We start from the raw sequence: 26,602 nt of genomic DNA on the forward strand, positions 1-26,602 counted from the left end.
GTATGTGAGAGGCAGGACACGCTTGCTGACATTAGTGCGACGAAGTGTTGGTGGCAGCTGGCACATTTTTGCACTTTTCAAAGTTTGAAAAGTGGGATTTAGTGCTCTCACAGGTTCTTAATTAAGGGAAAATGCGACATCCACCCAATCTTTGCAATTGCTACAAAGGAAACTCATGCGGGTTCCACGAAAGAAGACTTCCACTTCTTTCCACCTTGCGGGTTTCCACAGAACTATTTCATCTCATAGGTTCTATATTGCAAGGGGCACTGTCTCACCACCAGCCCCGAGGGCTGAGCTTTCTCTTAAAAAGTTAACATTACAATAAAAAGAATTGGAGTTTGCTTGTTGTGTTGTTGAAATGAGCCCCGGCTCTTGTCCCTGCACTCAAAGTTCACTTTCGAAGCTCCTGAATGCAGTCCTGTACACTTAATTTGATTGATAGTTGATTGATGAAGACATATCAAAATCTTAGTTAATAAATTGTCTAGATAGATGTGTGAAATCACTGTGCCTACACCAGTTTTAGAAGCACCCGCCGTGGTTGCTCAGTGGCTATGGTGTTAGGCTGCTGAGCACGAGGTCGCGGGATCGAATCCCGGCCACGGCGGCCACATTTCGATGGGGGCGAAATGCAAAAACACCCGGGTACTTAGATTTAGGTGCACGTTAAAGAACCCCAGGTGGTCAAAATTTCCGGAGTCCTCCACTACGGCGTGCCTCATAATCAGAAAGCGGTTTTGGCACGTAAAACTCCATAATTTAATTTTTTTAACCAGTCTTAGAAGCTTCTTTTCATTGCTTTGCAACTTATATCATTTGAATACGCAATGTTTATCATTGGGGCCATGCAACTACAGTATTCAAGGCTTTAAATTTGGCATCTCGACAATTCGCACTGTACTTTCAAGTTCCTAGGTAACATCACAATGTGCCCTCGTAGAACACTCTCTTGAAGGTATTGTAGAGGTCTGCCTTCAAAGCTTGAATTTAGCAGTCACAAAAGCATTGCCATATTTTTTTTTATTTAGCGTGTGTGTGTGATGTCACCTTGGGCTTTGCAGGGCTGAACTCGCTCGGTCTCCAGGGTCTCACGGGGCAGGGAGTCACCAGCGCTCTGGCTTTACCCAGCTCTGGTAACAACTCCACCGGTAAGCAGCATCCTCCGTTGTCCCCATTTGTGCAGCCGGCATCAAAAGTTTACGAACCGCAGGATCTGAGAAAAAATATTTCTGCAGCCCAGTACTATGGCGTGTACTCCCTACAGTTTTTCTAACGGCAGCCACACTGGGCTCAGAAATTTAACATATTCCGAAATGGTGAGATTCTGAGATAGCTGTGCAGCATATCTTGCCTTGAGGAAATATACATAGCTCATACCCGTTGTAGCCCATATACCCATATAGCCCATATACATACCCGTTGAAAAGTGATTAGGTTAGCTTGTATTCTGTGAGTCAGTAAGAGCGAGGTCATTAAGAGCTGAAATTTGGGGGAGCTTGTGAGACTGTATACTTAATTTGAAGCGAAAAAAAAAAACACGGGGACAGAGGAACGGAACACCGGACAGGTCAGTTAAACTGGTTTGTCTGGGTGGGCATTGGCGTTAGGAGCATGAATGTAAGTGGAGCCTCTTCAGGCATAAGCGAGTGTCATTGCGTATGCTCAATTATCTGTTTCGATTTTCAGACCTCAGCTGTGCGAATTTACAAAGCCTCGCTGCACTTGCAAACCTAGCCAATAGTCCAGGTGAGAAAATCTCATTATTGTCATTATCTGTTCCACAAACTTCATCTTATCATACTAGAGCTGTTCTTGATGCTGCAGTTCATCTCTTACATCATAAACCTCAAAACGTTATCTGGGAAGGAAAAGGGGACTGTGACATTCTTTTGTGGTAAAGATTTGCCAGTGATGTAAATAAAGTTTCATCACGTTGAAGCAGCAATATGTTCTACGGATAGCCACATTAAATACCATGCTTACAAGGGATGCCACAGTTGCGGTCTACCAGCAAAGGGGTTTGAGGGAACATGGTCAGAGCTTGGTAATGACGGGGTTGTCATGCTTGACTCAAGCGGGTGCGTCTTGGTACCAGAGATGACCCTGCAGTTAGCTGGAGCATTTGCCAGACGACCGTGGTGGTTAGCGGGGTCCGTGAGGAAGCGCCTTAGAACACCCCTTTTCCCGGAGTTTTCTTGCTCCCATTGGTCCGTGAAGACGACAGTGGACCAACAAATAACACTCGGTCCGCCAAATGTTTCTGGCCTTGATGGCGCCGCAAGTCTGTCCTAGGGGCGTGCATTGTTGGCTTCACGAAGCGATTTGTCACAGCGGGGCAGGAGAGGCTAGACGGTCACTACCCCCGCTGGCCGATCTTAACAGCGGGGACGGATTGCTGTTCGCGTGATGCAAGCGAATCGGTAAACTTGAAAGGTCCAGAGAGTAACACTTGGGTGTCACAGTCTTCCTTTATGCACTTGAATTAACCTGCCATCTGTACAGAAAGCTGCTTTTCTAATAGTTTGGGCGCTCGCTGATGCTTTGGCCGAAACGGCGTGTCCTGGTGTGTGTGTGTTCACTGCAGCTTTGTTTCCTTGCAAGTGGTCTCGTGCTTTTATTCCACATTCACTTGTGTGTGCAACTTAACCTAGATTTAAGGGTGTGCATGCTAACATGTTGCTGCATGGGGTGTTCTTGTTTTGGTTTGGGTGATGCCTTTCTGCTGCATGTGCGCTTGTTGTGGCTCTTTTTTTTTTTTTTCTCATCTGTGGTGTGCTGTGTGTTTCATTTGCTTTTATCAAAAGGGGCAAGTCTCTGTTTAAATAATTTCAGAGAATGGGGCAACCTGTCTACATTTCTAGCACTTTTGTGTAGCTTCGGAAAATCAATCAAAATGCTAGCTGGCACTGTTTTTAGTGTTGCGACAAGCATTATTCATTGCACATATCTGTCTTCATTAATTTTTCTCAGTCTTTAGAGGGTTCGACAAAATAATATGCCTATGGCCTGATGTATGGCCCGTTAAAAAGCACATGGCCTGACAAACATGCATAAGCTTAGGTACTAAACCCCTGACAGAGCATGTTTCATTTTTCCTCGCTGCTTCTGTTAATGTTTTGCAGTTAGTTGCAGGCAAAGCTTCATTTGATTGCACAATAGGCAGTTGCACTTAAAAAGTGGCACACAGTTACTGTGTTGACCACCAATTATTTGCATAGTGGTCTATCAAGCATCGAAGTAACTGAACGAGTGATAAGGTAAGGGAAATGCAGCTAGGAGCAGCAGAGGATAACGTGAAGTAATGACATTAAAACATTTCTAGTGATACGGTGGAATTAGCTGATGCAAGACGACTGTAACTAGTAATTGCTGGGAGAAGCTTTTGTCCTTGCCAGTCAGACCTGCAGGCTGGTAGTGATGGCGATGGTCAACTTGCTTTGACACTTTGACACCAAGGGCCTAAGCGAATGAAACATAGGCACGCCACTTCAATGAGGCAGGTCAAACGGCAGAATACATCAGTCAGCATTTCACTCTTATAGCAAGAAAGAAGAAATTTTGCGTCGATCATTGTTTTAAGCAGTAAGGAAGACATTTCGTTTCAGAAAACACGGAGAGGCTCAGCGACAAGTAATTTAGGCCCTTTATTGAAATTAAGAAGAGGTCATACAGATTGGCTAGAGAAGATGCCCTTCGTAACATTATTTGTATTTTGCTTTTGGCTTGCCAACCAACTGCTCAAAAATGTGCCTGTCTCATTTAAGAAAGAGAAAAAAAAAAGAGTAACACAAAATCTCTCAAGCAGCAGAAAGGGCATGTGTGCCTCCTCCCGTATCTCCTACAAAAAACATTTTTTTTTTGCCCTTTCCCCACCCCCACTCCCACCACATTGTCCCGCTCCTCCGTTTTTCTTCCCTTGTTTTTGGTCCCTGGTTTGTTCCGTCACCTCTCCCCCTTCCCCCCCGTTCCCACTTGGCGTGTGTGGCGCTGCTCGCTCCTCCTCCCTGGCTGTGGGGGCTGCTTCCTCTGTGGGATGCGGTGTTGTGCGCGCTCACACGCGATGCTGCTGCTACTGCTGCGACCCACATAGTGCTCTCGACCGCGCTCCCCGATCAGCCCTTCCCTCCCTCTTGCCTGGTACTGACAGCCGAACGACACATGTCTGCCCAGGTCACTAACCCAGGTGAGAGTGCGCAACTCCTACCCTCACCCACCACTTCCCCTCTCCCAGCCTCTCCACAGGCACACACCCTCTCGCCTGGGGCATCTTTCGCGGTCACCACTCGCTCCTTACGATGTGGGAGAGTGGCTAAGGTTTAGTAGCTAGCGGTCAAGGGTTGGACGATAACTGTTCTGGTCAGAATTAATCTTGGGCAAAGGAAGAATGGACCTCTTGGAAACATAGTGTCGTTTTAATACCGTATTTACTCGCATAATGATCGCACTTTTTTGTCAGAAAAAGTGACGCAAATTCAAGGGTGCGATCATTACAGAACGGTTAATTTCCAGCAAAAAAAAATTTTAAAAAATTTTTTTCGTCCCGCATTTGCTGCGGGATGCAGGTGCGGGACACCAAAACAAAAATGGCGGCCGGCGGAGCACGCCAAATGCGATTTTTTTTTTCTTCTCGTGAGTACATTACGTGCATTGAAACAGTTTCTTCCGTATCAGTGATGAATAATATCATTAATATCGGCAAGTTTGCGGCAATAACGTAGCCATGTCCACTTTGAGGGGACAGAAACAGATGGGCGTGCTTAGCTGCCAGTGACAGAAACACATGGCCAGCGTGCTGCGGAAACTGCGGCATCTGTCTTCACTACTATCCTAACACAGCACGTATCCACTAAGGGCGGGCGAATATCTTTGCTGTGTTACAAGCGTCGGTGTATGAATAGGGTACACTTTTAAAGTATCGGTGTAAACGTGGCTACTATCATTGCCGCGCGCGATTTGTTGCATGCTCACGAGTGCTGTTGAAAAGAATCGAAAGGTGCCTTTTTTGTTTTTGTTGACCACAACCATTATAAAGCCTACCCATCTTAAAGGCAAGTTTGGTTGTGCGGAAAGTGATGAAAGTAATGAAATGAGGCATCTACTTAAGAATGTTTGGTGCATGCAGACGAGTTGTTTGCATAGCATTCGACAGATGGTAAGCGCGATCATTATTAGCTAGACTTGGCACACGACATATCGCTGCGGCAAGTTCGGGGTGCGATCATTACACGGGAAATTAAAAAAAATTGAATTTTGACGACAAAATTCAGGGGTGCAATCATTACGCGAGTGTGATCATTATGCGAGTAAATACATATATAATATAATCAATTTGTGGTTGACATCCATTTTTCCTTTGACTATGGGAGCAAAGTTGTTAGAATTTGGTTGTAGAGGACTGGCTTTGGGTAGAAGAAGGCTTCTTGCTGGGACAGTTGGTGTATTGTGTTGGCGTTATGGTTTCCACGCTACGATACACAACTTGCAAGAAGACAAGTGCTTGTCCTGTCTTTTGTGTGCTTTGTGAGTTTTCATGTTCTGTGGTGAGAAAAACATGAAACGTTTCGGGTAGTTTGTCGAGATTTACAACTAGCAGTGTGACGGTTAAGCTTTGACAACAGAACAACAGAAGTGCGCTCTCCGTCAATGTAAATGGGAACACCGTACTTGCGTTCAAAGCCAGTTATTTTCCTTCTGTGTGCTCGTAAGGAGGAAAAGTTCCACGAGCGGGATTCTTCAACAGGATAACAACATAACAAATAGCAATGAGTGAATGTTCTGACTTTCACATGTGCAAGAATTGGTGTTCAAACAAAGATAAAACGTTCCCTTTCATGTTGGCAGAGAATATGCTGCTAGCTTTTGAATGTCTTTTTTTGAATATTTTTTTCGAAACTTTAGCAATGAATGTGATTCATGTACAATCCTGAGCAAATGTTTGGAGACCATGTCATCAGCAATAAATAAAATTTCTTCTAGCACGCTGCACCACATGGAATTTCTTCAGTGCATTGCTTTGGTTGAACAAACATATGTATTGACAACAACCAGGCGTGCTCAGGCTGAAAAGAAAAATTTTTCTTCATGGCAATATTAATGACACCAAACTTTTGCTCATGGCCGTGCGCTTTCCTTGAACATGTGTCCCTCGGGCGCTGTCATTATGAAAGAAGTATTACCCGTGAGCTGTCATCATGAAAGGAATAAGCCAGCTGGAAGTCGACGGCATGCTAATCTCTTTTCTTGTCCGTCTGTTCGCTTTGATGCACAGTTCCCAAGATTACTTCACGCAGCGGAACAAGTGCCAGAAGCGAATCGAACCAAATTTTGAATACTTTTCAAATAGTTTTCAAATAATGAACAGCTGTTGTCACGATTAATATAATACGATGTTAACATCCTAGTATTCTCAGCGTTAGCAGGTTCCTATCATTACACAGTGCGTTAGGAAGCGTTGTTTATTAAATGAGTAAATAGAGAGCTATAGGAACAAATAAGTAGTTTCTTCCCATGCACAGAGTTCTTCAGAAAGCCTGAATGATCGCTGTATAGCTTGTAAGGTATGGCTGCCCAAGTGACATAGCCTGCTCCACTACGCAAGTCCTAATGTTTTGTGTCTCTATGTGGTGCCCATAGGGGTAAAAATGTACCATACTTTAGCTCCAATATTCTGTTTAATCGGGTGCACTTGACATTTCGTAATATTCCAGAAGTATTCAAAAGGTATTTGCATTTACAAATAGTTGCTATTCAATTTGAACACCGAATCGAGCAGAACACTATTCAATTTGTTATTCGAAAGTTTTGATTATTTGCACACCCCAAGCATTTATTGTTTGATGTATTGCGCTAAGTGAATGTACTAGAGGAGGCATACAGGAGTAGCAGTGTGTTCTAGAGATAACCAGGTAGCGGCTGCAGTGTCAAGCAAAAACATCACATGAAGCAACTGGGAACACCACTGTATTGCATCGGTGTTTACCGCAATTTCCCGACTACAGTCCGCGCTCACTTTTATAGGATGTAAAGCCAAACTTTGGCTGATGTTAAGAAGCTCCTATTAGATTATCTCTATGTGCTCTGTTATTCGCAAATGCCCGGTGTTCGTGCATGAAGCGCAAGGCTATCGAAACAGCAAGCAGTGTGTTGCACTGGCCAGTAGTTACATGGATGCATGGAAGTTAGATGCCTATTAGCGGCGAGAATTAGGAGTGGTGCCCTCTCGCGTGTGACGTCACGGCCAGGACGCCGCTCGCTCTGTCTCGCTCGGCGGCCACGCGCGCTCGTTCTCTTCGTGTATGCTTGAGGCATGGGTGGCTCGTGCCGCACTTATTGAAGGCTATGTCGGCTTCTTTCTGCTGCCATGCCTGAACCACAGTTCCTTCTCCTAAAGCACGTGAGTCAATAAAATTTGGGGCATGGATATCGCAAGCTATGTAGCGTTGAACGGAGCTACTGGTTTTACAATGTATATATGCACCATGTCTGTCCATAGGTTTTGCGTAAGAAGAATGTCCGCAAATTCAATACGCGAAGTTGTGTACGATGCTTGGCTAAACACTTAACATTCCCTTAGAATTTAGCTATGAGAGACATTGCATTTTACATGAAAGAAAAATCTTGGTAATTGGCATCAGCATGTTATCCGTGTTAGAAAGACATTGCCCAGCAAAGCTGTCATCATGATTCTTATTACTCTGGTGAGTTTCTAGCCAAATATGGCCATTTATTAATACATAAAAGAAAGAGTTAGGCGCCCGTCTTTTATGAAAAACTTTGCTGCTAGTTTCACCCCTCTCTGAAACAGGCCTCCAAAAAACGAATCACTCTTGGCTGCTGGCACGACGGCGCAGAGAGTATGTAGAGTCATGTAGAGTATTTACATAGTTAATTCACAAATACCATAGTAGCAATCACCTGAGAGAAAAGTTTCGTTGTTAAGATCGAGACCCAATCAATTGCAAGCGATGAAATGTTTCATAGTGGCCCTCAGTAGCCTTTATCGACAATATGGCACACCCATCACGAAACGGTATCAACCGACTGTCGGTATGGCGAGGCACGCTTTGTTCGTGAAACCCATCAGTTCACTACAATTTCGAATTGAAACCATAAAGCATGTTTTTACAGCTTCAATTGGAATGGCTAAAATATTCTCGAGCTACTACAGCGCTGCTTAGATTGCCCAGAAAAGCAAAATTCAAGCACTTTCTGTCTCACCATGTCTCGAACCAGCGTTGTTTAATTGTACAAATGGAGAACTATTCGCTTCGTCGGTACATTAAAGAGAACCTCGCCCCACTGCAGGCAAAATAAAGTTTGCTGCAATCCAATCGCAAACATTCATAAAGAAAACACCGCAAGACTTACATATATATTCACTTGATTTTTTACCCTTCACAGGGGATTTATATCTTCAATATGTCCCATACTACTAATGATTGACGCTTCGACTTTTTTCTGGCTGCAGCATGCGGTCCAACAGGCATATTTCACTAAAAAATTTAGGCCGAGCAGCCTGTGTCAGTTCGCCAAACAAAATCGTCATGTATATTCCTCAAGCAACAAGCACCAGTAAATTTCGCAAGTGAGTTGAACGTGTAGCACAGAAAAGGGAATATATATTGGTACATTCCATTTTGTATTCTGTAAATAGACGTAAGCCTTCATTAGCTTTACTTCAAATTGCCGCCGCTTAAAATAAACACGTGAAGAACCGCCTAGTTTTAAGAAGCAGTCAAAGAAGCAAGTTGTGCTTGTAGAACCTAACTGCAGTATTAGTTAAGTCCTCGTGTTACTGCTGAGCGTTTCTGTGAAGAAACCCAAAAATTCGATATTACACCATGACCTACTCGTCGTGAGCAAACCAGTTTTAGCGGATTGTAACTGTTGTAGAAGTCATATATAGCCAGCGTCTGTGATATACTTGATGCACCGCTGCAGGTATGGTATCATAACTGGATTCTTATTTTCTATATTTTTGCGGTTGTCGATTGAAAAACCCGCAATGGGCTGGTCTGCGCTCCTTTGGCTGGCACTGTAGCGTTGCCTTCGAGAGCTGCATTGTCGTCTAAGAGATAAGCTCTTTGAATAAATTTTCGCAAATGAAGACGTCGTAAAAATATATTTGAGACGACCTTCATAAGTATACAAGCAAAGAGAATGAGGGCGCGAAAACGAAAACACTGCCGAAAGCACCCGGACACCGCCCGAACTGTAGCAGACGACAGGCGCGAGTCCTTGCCCTGACGTTACGCGAGCGGCGCTCGCAGCGCCCCTGTAGTTCGTTCTCGGGGCTAATTATCAGCCATGTGCTTCAGCTTTCTATGTACAACAAATCCAAAGATTGTTCTTGAAGATTGAGATTTGGCAGCCACCCCCTAGGCCAACATCTACTCAGCAGCGCAACTAGTAAACTTGAAAAATAAAAGCACCTCGTATAACTTGCACCTGTAAATTGTTCATGTAGCACAGCAATTCACCATTAAAGCATATATGTTGCCCTCGGACTGTAGTTGGAGAAACACTATAATTGGCAAGCTAAGGGATAAGTTAAAGCAGAAGAGGGTTCTCTCCTTTTCTCCACAATTGTGCTTCGAAATCTTTCATTTGTGCCGATGAATGCAATTGTTTCCTTTTTTTCCCATCTTTTCGTCGTTCCCCCCCCCCCCTCCTCCGCAGGCATCAACCCCATGGTAGTCCAGAACCTGGCGGCGCTAGCGGCAGCCGGCAGCGGAAACAACTCAGCCGGTATTCCGGGGCTCTCGGCGGCGGGTGAGCTCCACGCCACTTATTTTGTTCTTTTCTCCCCATCATAGTAGGAGCTCTGTGAAGCTAGAAATCGTCAGCCATAGTTAGACACTCAGTCCAATGTAGGGGACACGCGTGGAAAAAGCACGCAGGTCGCACAAAACAGCGCTGTTTGTGCCCAGTCATCCTTGCAGGTTTAACAAGCGTACACCTTATAATGCACAAAAGAACGTAGACACAGGACAGGCACACTTATTTCGTTTTTCTCTCCTGTTTTTCTCCATTTAAAGCAAATATTTTTCAATGTGGAAGAACGACCAAATCATGGCACTTTGCCTACAAAAATTTTTCATTGCTGTGCAGCATTACAGATGCAACGCTGAAACAAGCGTTCTCATTCTTTCATATATGATAAGCTTCCATTAACTCTTACCTAGTCTGCTTTCCTTTGTCCCATCTAAGGTTTGCACTTGTTTCCTCCTGGCATGAGTCAACCAGCCCAGCCACATACTGTGTTAAACTGATCTTTACTCATATGAGTGTCTGTCTCTTCAGTTGTCGTAGATGTGTGATTGCTCAAAATTTTTTTATGCATTCCTATTATAGTGCGCCAAATGCTTGCTAAGGCACTTGCTGTTCCTGTGTGTCCCTTTTGCAAGCTGCTCCCCCGTACCCCCACCCACCGTCCCTGTATCGCACTCCTCTATTCAAGTGGCCAATGCCATTGCACTTCCCCTCGTCAATATCACCCATGTGTCAGCACACTTTTGCTCTGGGCTGTAGCCATGTGTCTTTCCCTCTTGCCAGTAAGTTGGTAACGTTGCTGGGGCTTGTCCAAGGAGAAAGTAAAGATGCGATGAAAAGTCATTTGCTATGGATGAGATTGAGGAGTCTTCCACTGCCGACAACATAAGTCGCTTCACTCGTGACAGATGCCTGCACCAGGACAGCGGGCATCAGTGTTCGCCAGTTTCATGCGGTCACGTAATTTCTGATCTACATCACTCCCCTCCCCAGCCCCCCTCCCACTCCCGCTACCTCCGCTTGTATATAAGTGAGTCTAACGCGGTTTAGCTCTGGTGATCTGACAAAAAGCTGCCACGTTCAGTACGATGCAGCAGATGGTCGAAGTGGTGGTAGTGCAATGCATGAGAATCGGGGAAGGGCTAGGAAATAACTTCTGCAGAGGTGCTGCCCTTTCGATGCTGACAGGAAATCAAGAAAGGTTTGGAAGAGATTCCAAATGATTTGCCATGGAAGGCGCTCATTCATTTAAATGCCAGCAGGAATGAAACACGATGAGTTTGTTTGAAATCTGGTCTACAAGCCTCCTACGAGCTACAATCTAGCTCATATCCTATCGAGTCTAACGCAACAGGCTTAGCAGCCAAGGTAGGATTGCATCATAAAGAAAAGATAATATTTTGATGCGATTGACTCATTGCAAAACAGTTTGTCGGGTATGGCTCGTCATATGTGCGAAAGGGTTGAGTGAATAGTAGATGCTAAAATCTAGTGAAGGCATCAGGTCCATTTGAATGAGGATTGGACTCTTGTCACTCAAGATTAAGGTTTGGTTGAAATAAAACAGAACTGGACAAGTGAGCCCATGCTTTCCTAAATGTGTTGTGTGGTGCCCTTTGTTTTTTTGTGGCTAATTGACAGTCTGTGCGCATGTTTTCTTTAATAATTAGCCTTCTTTCTTTTCCCCCTTGGTTCTACTTTCTTCATATTATTCTAGCTTACATGCAAAACTTCTGCTAAAATTGAAGTTGAGATATGTATGGCATTTGGGCAGCTTCGCTTTTGCTACCAGTTGTGTTAAGAATTCTGTTCCCTGGCCATATTAGTATCACTGCATAACGAAAGAGAATCGCACAAGCCTGGGAAAGTAACAGAAACGTTTAGGTATTTTATATTACCCTGTCACACATGGCATTCATGTTGTAAGTAACCTTTTTCTTTTCTCACATCCGTATTGGGATGGTTTCTCACTGTAGGGATTTTTCAGTTCTTTCCCTTTACTTCATTCTTCACTTACTAAAAAAAGATGCATTACCATGACAACATGTATGTGAAAAACATTCCACATTCAGAGCATCAAGAAAAACATTAGGTATATGTAATACTAACCTTGTAAGAAGTAATGGCCCAGTGGCCAACACTAATGTGATTAGCGAAATGTAAAAAAAATTTATATGTGCTAAGTAATTTCCGCAAGAATACACAGTGATTGGTGTTTAAACAAGGGGTGATCAATATTTGGCATATGAGGAAAGATTGCGGCCTGGAGCCAACATTTCGACAAGGGGACTCTTCACCGGAGCACCAGCTGCATTCATTGGCAATATTTACAGGAGGGGCATCCCTAAAGTATTTTCAGTGCCACAAACTTGGAACAGGTGCACGCGATAGTCATCAAAATGTGTGCATGCCTCTCTCCTTCCAGCGGAACATACAGTAAACCCTCACTATAACCAAGTGAACGGGGCAGCAAAGAGGTTCGAGATAAGGGGTAATTCGATAAAAGTGACAGCTCCGTAAAAGCCAAAAAGCTAGAGCTGAAACAACACAGCAACGTCGCGGATATCTAATACGGAGTTACACGGTGGAGTTTCGACCTCCATCGAGCCCAGTCGCGAAGTCGGCCATCACAAGCGCGTAAGGAGTAGTGCGTCTTGGTTCCGGCAGCCTTGGGCATGCCGGGCATGCAAAAGAGGCTGCACGGAGTGACGTTTGCCCGTATTCTTGCACATTACTTCGACAGCGCTGTGACCATGGTGGCCCCACTTGTGGCCGGTAATGCACGGGCACAGCACCGAGGAAAGGGGTGCACAGGCACCGGGGTGGCAATAGCTGCCGACGAAGAGGGCTGCTCGCTTGGTGCAAAAGGGGTCGAATGCTGCCATGGGTGCACAACCGCTCCTTGCTAGTTTGCTCTAAGTGGAGCGGCTTATCGGTATTCTCAAAGTCATTGGGTGTAAATTACGTGCGTTTGGGGTCGGGACGGAAATAAATGTTCTAATAAAGCGATACTTCGAGTAAAATGGTTTTGTTATAACGAGGGTTTACTGTAACGACTTTGTTCCATAGAGCACTGCAGTGTTCACTAGGAAAGTTGGTGAGAGCGAAAGTGGCGATACAATTTCTGCATTTGAAGGGACACGGTGCCAAGGAGATTCATGCCGAGCTAGTGGTGGCATACGGTGACAGTCACCATACACTGACACCGGTTCCCGCCACCAACACCCATTGGGTACACCAGTTCCAAATTTACGGTAATGCAAACTTCATGGATGCCCCTCGTACACATGCGCTCTCCCCCACCAGGGAAGTAAGAAGATTAAGTGGGTACAAATGAGTAAGATGAGTGTTATTGAACTGTAAATGGTTCAGTAGGAAAGATGAATTATGATAGTGAGGGAAAGAGAGGAGTGTGCTGTGGGTTATATTGAGAAGTTTCATGGAAAAAAAGAAGGAAAGAAAGATTGCAAATAAATCTGACATGTAGGCAGATGACATCATTCGATACAGCTTACTTTTCACTGAAAATAGGACGTATACAGAGACAGACCTTGGGCAGGTAAATAAAAGAAGTTACAAAAAGAAAGGTTGTATCAAAAGGTATGTACTTTCAATGTTTCCTGTTCCTCTTAAAGGGAAGCAAAAAGAAACATGAAATCAGACTCATCGGCAGATTATGTAATTTTGAACCCTCTGCATTTGATGGGAAAAAGGTAACTTTCTAAGGGAGAAAATAGAGGCGGAATTCATTTAGAATTTCGCAGCAAAACCACAGAACGACACAAACCGTCTTTGTTTTATTCTTACCCTTTTTTTCTGCATAAGACGTACAACAAGGTTGTTAGGAAAAATGTTCATTTTCGAAAGCAGGGTATAATCCTTATTAATTGACGAGCTATTAACTAACCTCAAAAGTTCATGTGCAAACTACATTACGACGTTATACATTGGCACAAGCTACATTAGCTTGATCTGTTATGACACTGATGTGCCATCACATATTTTCTGGTATTTCTTCATGCATTGTGTACTAAAGGCATGAAAAGTTGCCGTGATAAGTGCTCACTTCAAAGTGCTACGTTATGCATAAACGGTTACGCATAAAATGTTACGCATAAACTAAACCGATACACTTAGCCTCACTTAAGCCTGCAAATGGAACCACATAACTTGTGCAAGCTTGCTCTCAATCAGGCCCTTCCTAAGTCTTGCTCACTTTCGTTTTAAAGCAATGAATTGCTTTCTTTTTTCACTCATTTCATAATGGTATGCTTAGCTAGCAATCTTATTTGGCACTTTCTCTCTCTCTATCTCTCCCAAAGGGTGTACAAGATTACACGATCTGTGAAGGTAGACAATGAAAAGCGTAGTATTTAATGTTTGCTGTAAATATTGGTAGAAGTGCAACGAATTCCGCAAGTTTAAATGTACCACTTTTCAGCAACGGCATCGGAAATTTCCTGTAATTTCATTTTTGCCCACAAGGCTTGCTACTTGATAAACACGCCGAATATGCTTAAGCAAATGTATGTGTCAGCAAGCTCTGGTATATTCACTAAGTTTTCCTACAAAAAAAAGCATGTTTGACATCGTTCCTAATGCTGAGCTTTCTTCAGTGCAGTAATGATTAATAATGCTAACTTTAGTTAATTGTTCCTTATTATATATGTTACTACACTAACCACAGTTTTTTTACTAGGCATGCTCTGTTTTGATCATGTTCGTCGAGGCTTTAGGCTCCTCAATTTGCATGATGTAGGCTGAACCTTTCAAGTACAATCCCTTTGATGTTTGGTTACATTATTATTATTATTATTATTATTATTATCATTATTATTATTATTAATGTTGTTTGTTTGTCATTTTCACGGGTCCTCTTCCCCTGGCTGAGTAGGCAGCATGTATATACGTATGTACTTTTAACAGGCATAGCGAAACATAGGTACACCCTAGCCTCACTGCTGTCTACTTCAAACCATGCTTTATTTTACTGTTTGGCTTTGGTACGTGATCGGTGGCATCATTGCCGCCTTTCTTTTTGTTTTGTTTTACTGATTCTCTATGTGTTCTTTTGGATCTGTTAACACATTGCTCCCTTTTTGTTCTTTTTTTTCTCCCTCCTGTTTTCCCCCCATTCTGGCTACCTGCTCTTGTCTCTGTTTCCTCCTTTGGACCACGGTCAATGCCAAACGAATGCAAACTCACGCAAAATGAAAAAAAAAAATAATGTGAACTCCGTGTACAAAACAAAAAACGAAAAATTGAAATGCTCCTCAAAAAGCAGTCCTCAGCAGACGCAGTTCGGCAGGTGAGGAGCGTCCGCAGAATCACTTCTTTAATTTGCGAGTGAAAAAAGAAGAATGAGCGTGTTGTGTTCTCGTTTCAATATTTGTTCTGTGTGTGTGCGTGTCTGTGTTTCTGTTGAGTGTACCCTTACCTCCTCAGCCTCATGATGTCATGTGTCGTTGTTGTCCAAGCTGTCTGTTGGCCATGAGCTTGCTCTCACTGACTTTGAGCAGTTGCTTTTGAAGTATGCACGTGCCTTAAGGGAGGAAACCATGATTTATAGTATGATGAAGAAATTGCGGCCACTGACCAAGTCATGGTGAAAAAACACAGACGTTTCGGCACCCGTACGGGTTCCTTGATGATCAAGGAACCCGTATATCAAGGAATCCATATGGGTCCCAAAACGTCTCTGTGTTTTTTCACCTTGACTTCGTCAGTGGCCACAATTTCTTCATCATCATGTTACCTGACCAGACGAACTTTCGTCGAACTCTTGACTACATGATTTGTAGTAGTAGTAGTAGTAGTAGTAGTAGTAGTAGTAGTAGTAGTAGTAGTAGTAGTAGTAGTAGTAGTAGTAGTAGCAGCAGCAGCAGCAGCAGCAGCAGCAGCAGCAGTAGAAGTGGTAGTAGCTTTTATTTAGTTATTGCATTTTATATTTATTTATATATTGATTTATATATAAGTGGCATGAAAAAAGAAAGGCGGCAGGTCTTTTAACATCAAGCCGGCTGGTAGGATTCTTAACTTGCTAGGCAACAGACAGCAGCACATGAGCATTCAGTGCAGGAGCTGTTATGGCGCAGTAAATGTTCTCAAAACTTGTGATGCTCAGTCTTTGGCTTCTGTAAAACGCAGTGTAGTCCGTGTTTGCCAATCAAGTAACAACTAGAGCCAAGCAGACGTCGTCGAAATTCGTGACGTCGCAACGAGTTGGGCGGAAACTTTCATGTGGAGCCTCCGTCCACCCTTCGTTTCAGCCTCTTTTTATGGATTGTCAAACCTTCCTTCATGCTTAAGAGTGACCCAATTAGTATTTTAAAGGGTAGTTTACCTATACAGATAAATCACCTTTCTTTTCTTTGTTTTATCTTTCTCTTTAGTGTACCTTTAATGTTTCCGTTTAGAGGATTTGCTTGAATGTTAGGTGCTGCATTTGTACATCTAACGAACATGGCGGTGCGAGATCAGCGAGTGCATACTGAATAAAGTGCAGGCTTAGGAAAAGGATGCTGGTGTAAAGAAAAGAAGGAGGAACACGCCATGGGCGCTGTAGTGCTTGTTTAATTTTCGCACATTTTCTTCCTCTGGTGTTACTTCTTTCATTAACATTTAAGTCCTTAAGGGAGTCTTTGTGAGGTTACCAGCCATCTTCAGATATCATGAACATCTCTTGATTTTAATCTGTCTGCCAGAACCAAGGGGCCTGATTTGAGTTAAATAGCTACTTTTGTCTGGTAGTTAACAAGTCAATTTTGATAACTGTTGACTTCTGCCGCTGATATCAGTTCTGTTCAAGTATGGTTCACCTAGACCAGCCTTTTGAGTCTGGTTTCTTGCATGATGAAAACGAAATTTGGCAAAAATACCTGCCATCGCTTCAAATTTGTGAGCAAATAATCCAGAACTCGAGGTATGAAAGCCTAGGGAATTTCGCAGCTGTGACCAGTCTAAGTATCTGTCCTACCTCGTACTACAAGTGTAGCATTTCTCATACCACTTGAGATGCCGTACTACTACATTGCCTGTCAGTTCTACACCTTTCACATGTCACATCTTCATCAATCGCTTTGTAAATGTCACTTTCAGCCAGTGCAGTTAGGTTAAACAACCGGAAGGGGCTGTCGCGTAAGAGGCTTGTCAGCTGGGGCATTCACTCATCAGCCCTATTTTCACATTTTGTTGTCAGCGTTATTGTCAAGTCAGCTAATGCCCATGGCTGTGTAAGATACCCATGCTGAAACACCCACCACAGGGGCGCGCCAGATGCGGCATTGCACCGCCAAGTACGATGCTGAGGCCTCAACTCCCAGCTATGTGGGTCAAGTTGTGGTAGTTTGAAATGCAAGACCACTTCTGTGCTGATGCATTTAATGGATCTACCCCAGGGCTCAAAGTTAATACAGACAATCTTCGTTACGATGTCTCTCGTAGCCTGTGTACAACTGTGAGGCAAAGTGTCATGCCATTCGCTATGGTTACTGTTGTGCTTCAGCACAGAAAAGCCAAAGTGGCACTAGTGTGATCGACCGAAGGTACAGTGCCTGTATTGTAGAAGAGATAGGGCTACGAAATAAAATTCCACGTTTTCCTTGGACAGAAAGCTGACAACAAACGCCGCACTTGGGTAGCTGAATATTTATTTGACAATACCTATCTGATTGCGTAAAAGAGAAGCACTGAATCTGTTGAGACACAAGTTATTCTTTTAAAAGTCTTATTTTGTTAATTTCGCAGTAAGAGCTCTACTAGAAAAGAAAATTAACTTAATTTCTTGAATTTCACGCCAAAGCTGTAGCACCGCATGGATTTCATTATAGCGTTCTCTCTTATTTAGCCTGTTGTGATGCGGTAAAAGGTCCTGAAACCTATCAAGTTCAATCTTTGGCTTTTCTGTAGGGTAGCCCATCTTTACCGATACAAAATTAAATAGGCCCTAGCAGACGCCAACAAAAGTCATGTCTTGCTGGCTGCCACAGGAACTTCAAGGCTATCCATCTTTCATTTTTGCATCTTTTCTAGCTTACCAAACCTGCTCTCACAGTAAGAGCAACTTTTTATTTTTTCTAGAAAAGTAATTTGCTTATGTAGTTCACTCTATTCTTCTCTTTATTGTACCTTTAATACATTAGGGAGGAGAGGATAAACATGTCTCTGACCAATACCTGCTTTTCGTTATTGTGCCCAACGTTTCGGAGCCAGCTTGGGCCCTTCTTTAGTGTTAAACATAGACAGAAGTTGCAATTTTTTTTAAAGTGACGCAAAAGGGGGCGCTGTGTGGTGTCACGTAGAGTTACTCTATATGGCTCCCGTGGGGAAGCAGAGTTGCACGTCTGTTTTTCGCTCACACCGCCATACGCCGAGCTCTGTCAAGTGGTTCGAAAAGCAACCATGCAGCGCAAGAAGGCCTCCGCTGAGCTACAGATAAACAGTGTTGGTGGTGGCAGTGCCACCTCCTCACCACAGTTTGGTACTTTCTTTAATGACCAGCGTCCAGACGACTGCTTCCGAAATGAATCTGCCATGGTTTTGTTTAGTGCAAGACTCGCATGATACACATTTTCTCTTTAACTGTTCTAAAGTGTCTCTGCAAATGGCTCCACCAGACTTCGCACAACGAAGGATGCAGTGCTAGGCCACGCGCATCTGGATATTTCTATTTGTGCACAACAAATCAAACAAGTGCCATAGCTCATGTGTGATGCAATTAATGGTCGTCGAGTGGTCCAAGATAAAGCAGGTAGACCACAGGGGCACTGCGGGATCGCCGAGATCGAGATTGGCTCGTGCAAACATGACACTTGGCTTTTCCTGGCGACCTTTGTTCATTCGACGTGCAAAGTGATGGACCTGTTCGCAACTCTGCTCCCTGCAGGAGCATATACAGTAACTGTAATGGTATCCTTCTATGACCTATTCAGTGAAAGCGCAGGTTCTGTTCATTGTCACCCTCGAAGAAGTGAGCCTAGCTGTCTCCGATACAGTATTTGAATATGGGACCTCCTTCTGTATTTCATATCTATCAGCACACGTAACCACTTTGAAGCAATAAACTTCGAAACAATGAACAAAAGTTTTGGTTGGAGATGATACCACTCCCCTAATACAGCACTTGCGTGTGTCATTTGCATCTTGTCTCATTAAGAAAGCACAGATATGTGCATCTGCATATATATATATGCACGTGCACATATCTTGCCAAAATTAAACACCATCTTGCCTGAATTACCATGCTGAATCTTGCTTATGTTGTGAGCTGTCATGCCACTAAAATTCATTCTCGTTTCTCGTCCTCCTTCTCCTCCTCATCCACCCCGCGTAGGGAATGTGTCTGGGAGCACGTCAAGTGGCAATTCATCCCTGAGTGGCGTCAGCTCTTTGAGTCCCGTGTCCAGTATGGCCCTGGGTATGAGCACCAACTCGCTCACGACAATGGGCGCGCTCACTAACGTCAATGGGTGAGTCTTCACTTCAGTAGCGGGGTGGATAGGGCTAGTTAGTAATCTGCCGTGATATTGGGGGTCACCGCACGAAAAGCAGGGCGTGATTGCAATCAAAGGGGGCAAGCGCAGCGCTTGCCCTTGTCATGCGTCGCCAGCTTTGGCAATCCTGTCCGCTCATATAATTAGGCAAGTTAACTCGCACCCATGTCTGACTATAATGATTGTATCTCCAAGACAGGGAGTGCAGCTATTGTTTTGGCAATGAGGAGACAAAAAAACCATCAGGTCTCGTTTTTTTTTTTTTTAATCTTTTTACAGTATCTGCCTGTCTGGCCTATGTAGCCTTTTCACCAACTTAGTGGAATGCGATATATAATGCCTGACCGGCATTCCAGATACTTGCTGTTGTGTGTTTTTTTTTTTTCGCATATTGCTTTTGTGGCTTTCCCTGGATATGGCTGTTTGCTTACTTTAAGAGTCATTGCCGGTTGCTTGCACACAATGCTTTTATTTGTGTTTGTGTGTGTGTACATGCGTGTGTATGTGTGTTGTACATGTGTGCGTGGCCATCTGCTCCTGTGGTCATCACTGATGCAACCCTGACCTTCTCTCCTCCCATGTGCAGTGCGGGTGGTCTGACTGCCAACGGTCCGAGCCTGGATGCCCTGGCACAGGCCTATTCTGGTATGCAGCAGTATCCATGTGAGTGCTTCGTGTGTGTCTGCAGCATGGCTTCACTAGCGATTATCGGCATCCCTGCTGTTGGTTCGTAAATGCTGGGGCGACAGCTAGCGCATGCTAAGGAGGAGGAAGCCTTGCCTCGGGAGTATCTCTCGGAATGCGCAGGAAACAGGAAATCGTTTTATTTGGCATTCATTGAACCAAATTTTGATGTTTGCTGCTTACAAATTTGCAAACTTTTGGGATTCCTATGGTATTTACAGTGTGTAACAGTTAACAGGATAATGACAATGGCAGTATGATAATGTGATAATAATGGTATGATAATGAGTATGATAGTAATAATGGCACGACAGCATGACTGTGTGACCATGACCACATGACTACGGTGTGACGATGGCACAGCAATAACGATGAAGACAGAGGTATGATGACATCATGGCAATGAGATCTTGTTGACTCACATGACAGTGGAGAGCTGTTTGCTAGAGGAATATGGGAAATAATGTCAGACTGCAAGTTGCTCTCGAACGAACGTACTTGGCCAAGGATGTCGATGTCTTTAGCAAATAGTTATCACTTTTTCTTCAAGGGCACTTTTGTTTAGTCTGAATCCATTCTTTAGCCAATAATTATGACTTTGCTAACAACTCCACGCTCTTAAGTTTTGCAGTTCTTGTTCTCATCTCATTAACATCCTCTATGTGCCGACTTTTACCTCTGTACATCTCTTTTAACTTCCCTTTGTGAACAATATAAAGTCCGCGCCTTGGTTTTTTACCACTACAGGCATTAGACTCCTGCTTGGTTCCTTAGGACATCACTCCATTGTGAAGTCGCAGTTAAATTTTACGACGTGTAGAGGGAGATTTCTTATTTCACTTGCAACTCTTCTAACTCTGCAGCAAAGAACGCCGTTGCAATTCTGCCATATTCATGTGTCGAAAATCTGCAGTCGATAAAATTGAATTGCGGAATTGTGACTTGATACCTTTTCTTCCGTTCTTATTTGTAAAATTCTTCGTCGAACGTTGCATTTTTGCATTTTTCGAATTCGTTACAAAAGCTTTCTTAACTGTCCTGCATTATAGGCCCATCTAGAAACAAACAAAATACATCACAATAGCAGGCATTACTGCTACGGCACGAGCAAGGGGACATGCATGCTGGCTTCTTGCTTAATAAATGCAGTGTGTGTTTACTGAACTTAAACTTACAGCGCAAACACCTAAGATGAACCACAAAAGGAAGATACGTCACGCACTTTTGTGGTTCATCTTAGGTGTTTGCACTGCAAATTTAAGTTCAGAATTATGGACTAACTAGGCGAAAATGAAGTGTGTTTGCTGGCCTGCATATTTGTGCTTTATAATACAGACTGGAATGCTGTCTCTGTTTACCTTCAGCCGTGTGGCTGAGGAAGAACTTCAGCCAACATGTGAACATTTCAATTTTATTAAATTTATATTTCGATGCTGTGTATTAGAGTGCTGCGTGGACACTCGGATAGTACTACATAAAAAGGCAGGAACGTACCATTATACATATTCTGACAGCATTGACATGCTGTTAAACGTATTGCGTTGCTTCTGAGGTTTTATTTATTATTTGTTTAAAACAACCTACAGCGCTCTTTGGGCAATATTGTAGAGGAAAAACGATAATTTAACAGAGTTTTAAAGACATGCAAAAAAATGCAGGCAGATGCTTAATGAAATTTTCTACTCCTCACCTCACTTGTCTGCACTCAACTTAAACATTCAACATTTTTACTTCAACACTTGGCTAAATTGTCTTACACATTTCATCACACATATCACAGCACATAACCAGTTTTGCGAGCGCTGTATCGGTAAACCCAGCCACCACGTGTGTGGAGACGCACAGTTTGTGCACGCATTGTTTGGGTGCAGATTTGCACACACATAAGGCAGGTCCTGGTGGCAAATATGCTGAATTGGGTGATGCAGCAGTTTGGCTTGTCTGGCACTTACGCTCTGCGCAGGCTTTTGCTCCTGGCAGTACTTTTCCTCCGACACGTAGTTTCTCCGTACCATTGTAACAGTGCTCAGTATGTTATCTCGGACCACTTAGAGGGTTCCTTTCTACAGCCCGAAAACGTTTTGCACACTTCAGGGTGCCATATCTTTGTACCACAACAATAGTTGTGCCTTGCGTGCGCTCGGAACTTTGAGGTCACAAGCCTTGTGTACGTTGTCAGCGTGAGGTAGCATGCATGACAGGGAAGTAGTGAGCGCGGCGTTTTCAAGAATGGGAATGCAAGATGGACAGATGACAATTATTGTTGATGGACAAAGATACACCCCAAAGGGTGTAGATTTTTTTTTAGAGTAGGTGCATTTCAGCTCCAGTATACTGGAGGGGCTCCTGAAAAGGAGTGCAGTGCGAGTCCCTTCTTTTATTCCTCTCTCCTTTCTATTCTAGCTGTGCCTGGAGCTTTTGCGCAGATTGGTCTGCAGCAATCACAGAACCCTGTTGGAAAGCAGGTTGAAGGTAATAGGACCTGCCTTGTTTTTTAAACTATCTCTTTATGTTCGTTAACTGTGTAGTAAAGATGCGTTGGAATGTGCGAGTGATGTTACTGCAATAAGTGCATGCGGGGCTTTCGTGTTGTTTGTGGGGATACAAGGGCTAGGCGTAGCTCTGATGAGTCATGTGACTAACCTTAAGAATGCAAAAGTAAGTAAATGCGTGGTCATGGCACTCGTGGGATTCAAGGCAGAGCTTCGCAATTCAGGATAGCTGTATTGTACCAACCATACTGCCAGCGTTAAGTGACGTTACATGTAACCAGGTCTTGGTTCATTAGAGAGCAAATCTAGTTCCATTACCTCAAAATGCAGCAATTATAACGAAGAAAGTACCTGCTTGCAAAAAATAAAAGAAATAGATCAGGCTAACTGACTGAGCGACCATCAGGCCAGGTGGAATGATAATTTCTGTAGACTGAAAAATATATGGACGGCGTAGCACCGAGAACAGTTGCAAATGGAGAAGCAGGTATAACTCATCTCTCCAGGGGTGTATCACTGGCATCTATAGTCAAATTTCCCATGGAGGTTGCATTTTGCGTTGTATATCATTTTAATACCAATTTTTTCTGAGGGCAGAAGCTGGTTATGCTATCTAGAGTAAATCCTAACTGGTCATTCGTGACGGTGCTGTGAAAAGAACGGTGGTGACATCCCTCATCTTAAGGCTACAGCTTACTTCAGGTGGTAGTGGAACCCACATCATCCGCATCATCTGTGTAGTGCCTCATCAATTAAGCTACCACAGCAGCCATCTTTCCTGCCTCTTTGTCGAGCATTTAGGTGCAACAGCTATGTGCTCCACCCCTAAACTCTCAAAAATACTTCGATACGAAAACAGAATTGACTAATTAATGGCCCGTTCACTTGAAAAACACACAGCCATTTGAGAAATTGGGCTTATGTAAATCAGTCACTGTCAAAAATAACAGAAGAGAACCCGGTTAACGATGAGATAGTAGCATGTGCTGTCGTAAAACAAATGTGTCAAATTTCTGCAAAAGTAGTTTAACGATCTAGATTGATAGTGTTTGTGGCGCTATTAAGGAACACGCATGCATTTCGTATGATGCATTTCTTTTACTTGTCATTTTTTGTGTGTGTGTGTGTGCCAGAAGAAAGTCCGAACCCTCTATAGAAAATAATAGGAAGCGCCAGAGCATGGTATATAATTTACCATGACAGTTGCTTCTCCAAAACATTTTAATTTTTGGTAACCAAGAAATCGATGTGTCGTGACGTCACTACACAGTGCTCGCCAAATTCGTGCAATTGCTGTGGTTTTTTATGAGCACAGCCAAAATAAACTCTTATGGCATTCTTGATTATGTCTTCCCAGACAACGCCACCAAACATAGCTTTATTGTTGCACAATTTCATCAAATTCTTGCTCTTTGTCATGATGTCACAATAATGTTGATCACGCCAAGTCTGGTCTGTCAAGACTAACTCTGGTGTTAACATCTGTTGTTTCTCAACCTCTATACTTGTCACGTGTTATCGTTTTACTTGTGAGGAGTGTGTGGTAGATGTCTGCAACTCTGAGAATGTGTACTGGTACTCTTTTAACAAACTGATTATTGGAAGCATGGATTCTGCAGTGGTTGTTGGCAAGTCTGGCAAGGCTAGATTTGCCCACAGCTCGCAGGTCTGCTTCTTGAACTTCAAGCGGCGTTCACGCGGGGTTGAAATCTCTCACTCTGCAGCAGGGAGAGTGCGTCGTGTGACGACAACATCGCACCTTTTCGGTGCCAATGCGCTGAAGTTCACGCTGGGGAACGGGACACGCTTCGCAGCGTCAGTGCAAAGCATCGCCTCTCGGTTGGGAAGACAGTGGGGATCTTGCCGACTAGTCTAGCAATCTATAACACCAAATTCACCGGCAGTATAGAGGTGCAATCAAAACCGCTGCTGCCTTTGTGGTTGCGTGGAGGTCTTCTTCGCTTTGCAGTGATTGTTCTGTATTGGCACGAAAATGTCGAAGCTGAGCGATGAGGCAACTTCTGTTTTTCGTCCCACCTATGACTCCGCAGACGCTTGGCATTGCGTGTAGGCCACTAAAGCCATGTGCCACCATTGAAATCCTTCAATCACTGGAGATTCTGTGCAGGGTGCAATCTGTGCAGCAGAAAAGTTTCGAAGCACCGTGACGGCACACGACACTGTGCTCCCCTCCACGTCGAGGATTCCCCCCGTGTGAATGCTGCTTTACGATACTTGTGCTCCTGTTCACGCATAGTGCAGTTTGTGCATTTGTGTGTGTGTCGAGATGATTGATGCAGGAAGTGTGTGTGTGTGCGTGTGCTTGGGGGTCCGGGTGAGAGCGGCTGTGTTGACGGAGTGGCAGAGTGCTTCTTCGCGGCTGCCTCGTACGCAGGTCCCGAGGGGGCCAACCTCTTCATCTACCACCTGCCGCAAGAGTTCACCGACAGTGACTTGGCGCAGACCTTCATGCCCTTCGGCAATGTCATCTCCGCCAAGGTGTTCATCGACAAGCAGACCAACCTCAGCAAGTGCTTTGGTGAGTTCCCTGCTTAAAAAGCCAGTCTTGAGCTTTTTGGGTGCACCCCTAACAGCCCTGATTTTGAAAATAAAGGTATTTGTATTTGTGTTGGCGCCCTTGCTTAGGCTTGAGATCAAAAATAAACACAACTACAGACTTGATGCCTTCTGCTTGAGCAAAGTGCAAGTTTGGCATAGTCAGTAACTCACGGTAACAAATTGACAGCGCGAGCAAAAGGCAATGGACAAAAGAAACAACAGGACCAGCGCTTGCTTTTTTTCGTTTTGGTGGAAGTAATCTAACCCCTATCGCCCTCCTGAAGAACTTCAATAACGCTTGTTGCTGGGTTCGTTGGTTCATACCTGCAGGTTTAAAAACAAGTGCATGTCTTGAACGAGGACAACAGAGAGACAGACACGGGATGGGTGCTACTCGCAGCTAACATTTATTCAGAGCTGGCAGCATGTATAGTGTATAGACGTTGGGAACAGGTGCAGAAGCCCCCGCTACGCGAAAGTGAGAAGAGGTGCTTACAGTCATCACCCAGTCTGGCAGTACTGTAGCCTAATAACAGCACTTCTCCCGCAAAAATATTTGCTCTGCACTTCACAGCATGACGGATGTCTCATAATGCGAGCCTTGTCATTCTTTTTGATGTGAAATGTTTCCGTTAATTTCAGCGCAAATGACTTAAGCAGAGTATTGGGCTACCTGGATGCATAAGCTCACAGGGGCAGGGCCAACAGTATGCCGGGAAATACAGTGCGGGCTTATTCTTGATGCACTGAATACTTTTCAAGGATATCGGTTCGTGTCCTGAGAGTACTTACCAAATGCGCTCCGCCTCATTTTTTATTTGTCTGCAAATCTTCTTTTCATGATTTGCATTTCACATGAGGCCACGACTTGGACGATAAGAGAGTAACTTGAGAGGAAGCTGGGAAGTGTGCTATGAGCAACAGAACAGAAAAATAAAAACATGACTTTACAGGATGGAAAGACAGCAGTATAGATAAGATAGCAAAGGCAGGCAGATAATTTATTGTTGAGATTAGGAGAAGTGAAGGGAAATTGGCCACGTCATGCAATTCGGCTAAGAAGGATATTTTCACTATTTTTCAGTCCACGTGTACGAATAAGGTTTTTTTCCGCCTCCTTGAATTGTGGTTTTAGGCACCCTTGCAATCTTTGAATTGCCCTTGAATTCTGAGTCAAATGTTCTGAACAAACCCCGTGCGTCCTACCTTAAGATGAGCTTTCTAGTTTGCTTCTGTGGACTTGCAGAGTGGCCAGCCTGCGTCAATGTTCTCATCGCCATGCTCTGTCCCGCAGGTTTTGTGAGCTACGACAACTCGCTAAGCGCGCAGGCGGCCATTCAGGCGATGAACGGCTTCCAGATCGGCACCAAGCGACTCAAAGTGCAGCTCAAGCGGTCGAAAGACGCCAGCAAGCCCTACTGAGACGTTGACCTCCCCCCACCCCTCTTGACTCGAGGCGGACACCAGGAAATGCCTGGGTAAGTCTCTCTCTCTCCCTCTCTCTCTCTCTGCTTGTAGAAGGATCAACATTTGGGCGAGTTGGTACTGGTTGAACATCTTGAAGGGGCAGCGCAAAAAGACGATGACAGAAGGCAGGAACAC

The 26,602-nt window shown here is 44.0% G+C and overlaps 1 protein-coding gene across 17 annotated transcripts in view; it reads left to right on the forward strand.

The window, feature by feature from the left end:
• The window catches only part of LOC135917624 (CUGBP Elav-like family member 2), a 562,919-nt gene that overhangs the window by 519,710 nt on the left and 16,607 nt on the right, over positions 1-26,602 (forward strand). For 8 of the 17 annotated variants that reach the window (XM_065451194.2, XM_065451193.2, XM_070528144.1 and 5 more), the window contains 10 exons: positions 1,065-1,151; positions 1,690-1,749; positions 4,094-4,186; positions 9,682-9,774; positions 15,056-15,082; positions 19,106-19,241; positions 19,852-19,928; positions 22,353-22,421; positions 24,807-24,980; positions 26,295-26,478. In XM_065451194.2, the coding sequence (XP_065307266.1) occupies positions 1,065-1,151; positions 1,690-1,749; positions 4,094-4,186; positions 9,682-9,774; positions 15,056-15,082; positions 19,106-19,241; positions 19,852-19,928; positions 22,353-22,421; positions 24,807-24,980; positions 26,295-26,422 (944 nt within the window). In that variant the 3' untranslated portion in view covers positions 26,423-26,478. The remainder of the gene's footprint in view (positions 1-1,064; positions 1,152-1,689; positions 1,750-4,093; positions 4,187-9,681; positions 9,775-15,055; positions 15,083-19,105; positions 19,242-19,851; positions 19,929-22,352; positions 22,422-24,806; positions 24,981-26,294; positions 26,479-26,602) is intronic. The other 9 variants (XM_070528146.1, XM_065451184.1, XM_070528145.1 and 6 more) reach the window with 7 other exon arrangements.

Source organism: Dermacentor albipictus, chromosome 10 (genome assembly GCF_038994185.2).
Source record: "Dermacentor albipictus isolate Rhodes 1998 colony chromosome 10, USDA_Dalb.pri_finalv2, whole genome shotgun sequence".
Lineage (NCBI taxonomy): Eukaryota > Metazoa > Arthropoda > Arachnida > Ixodida > Ixodidae > Dermacentor > Dermacentor albipictus.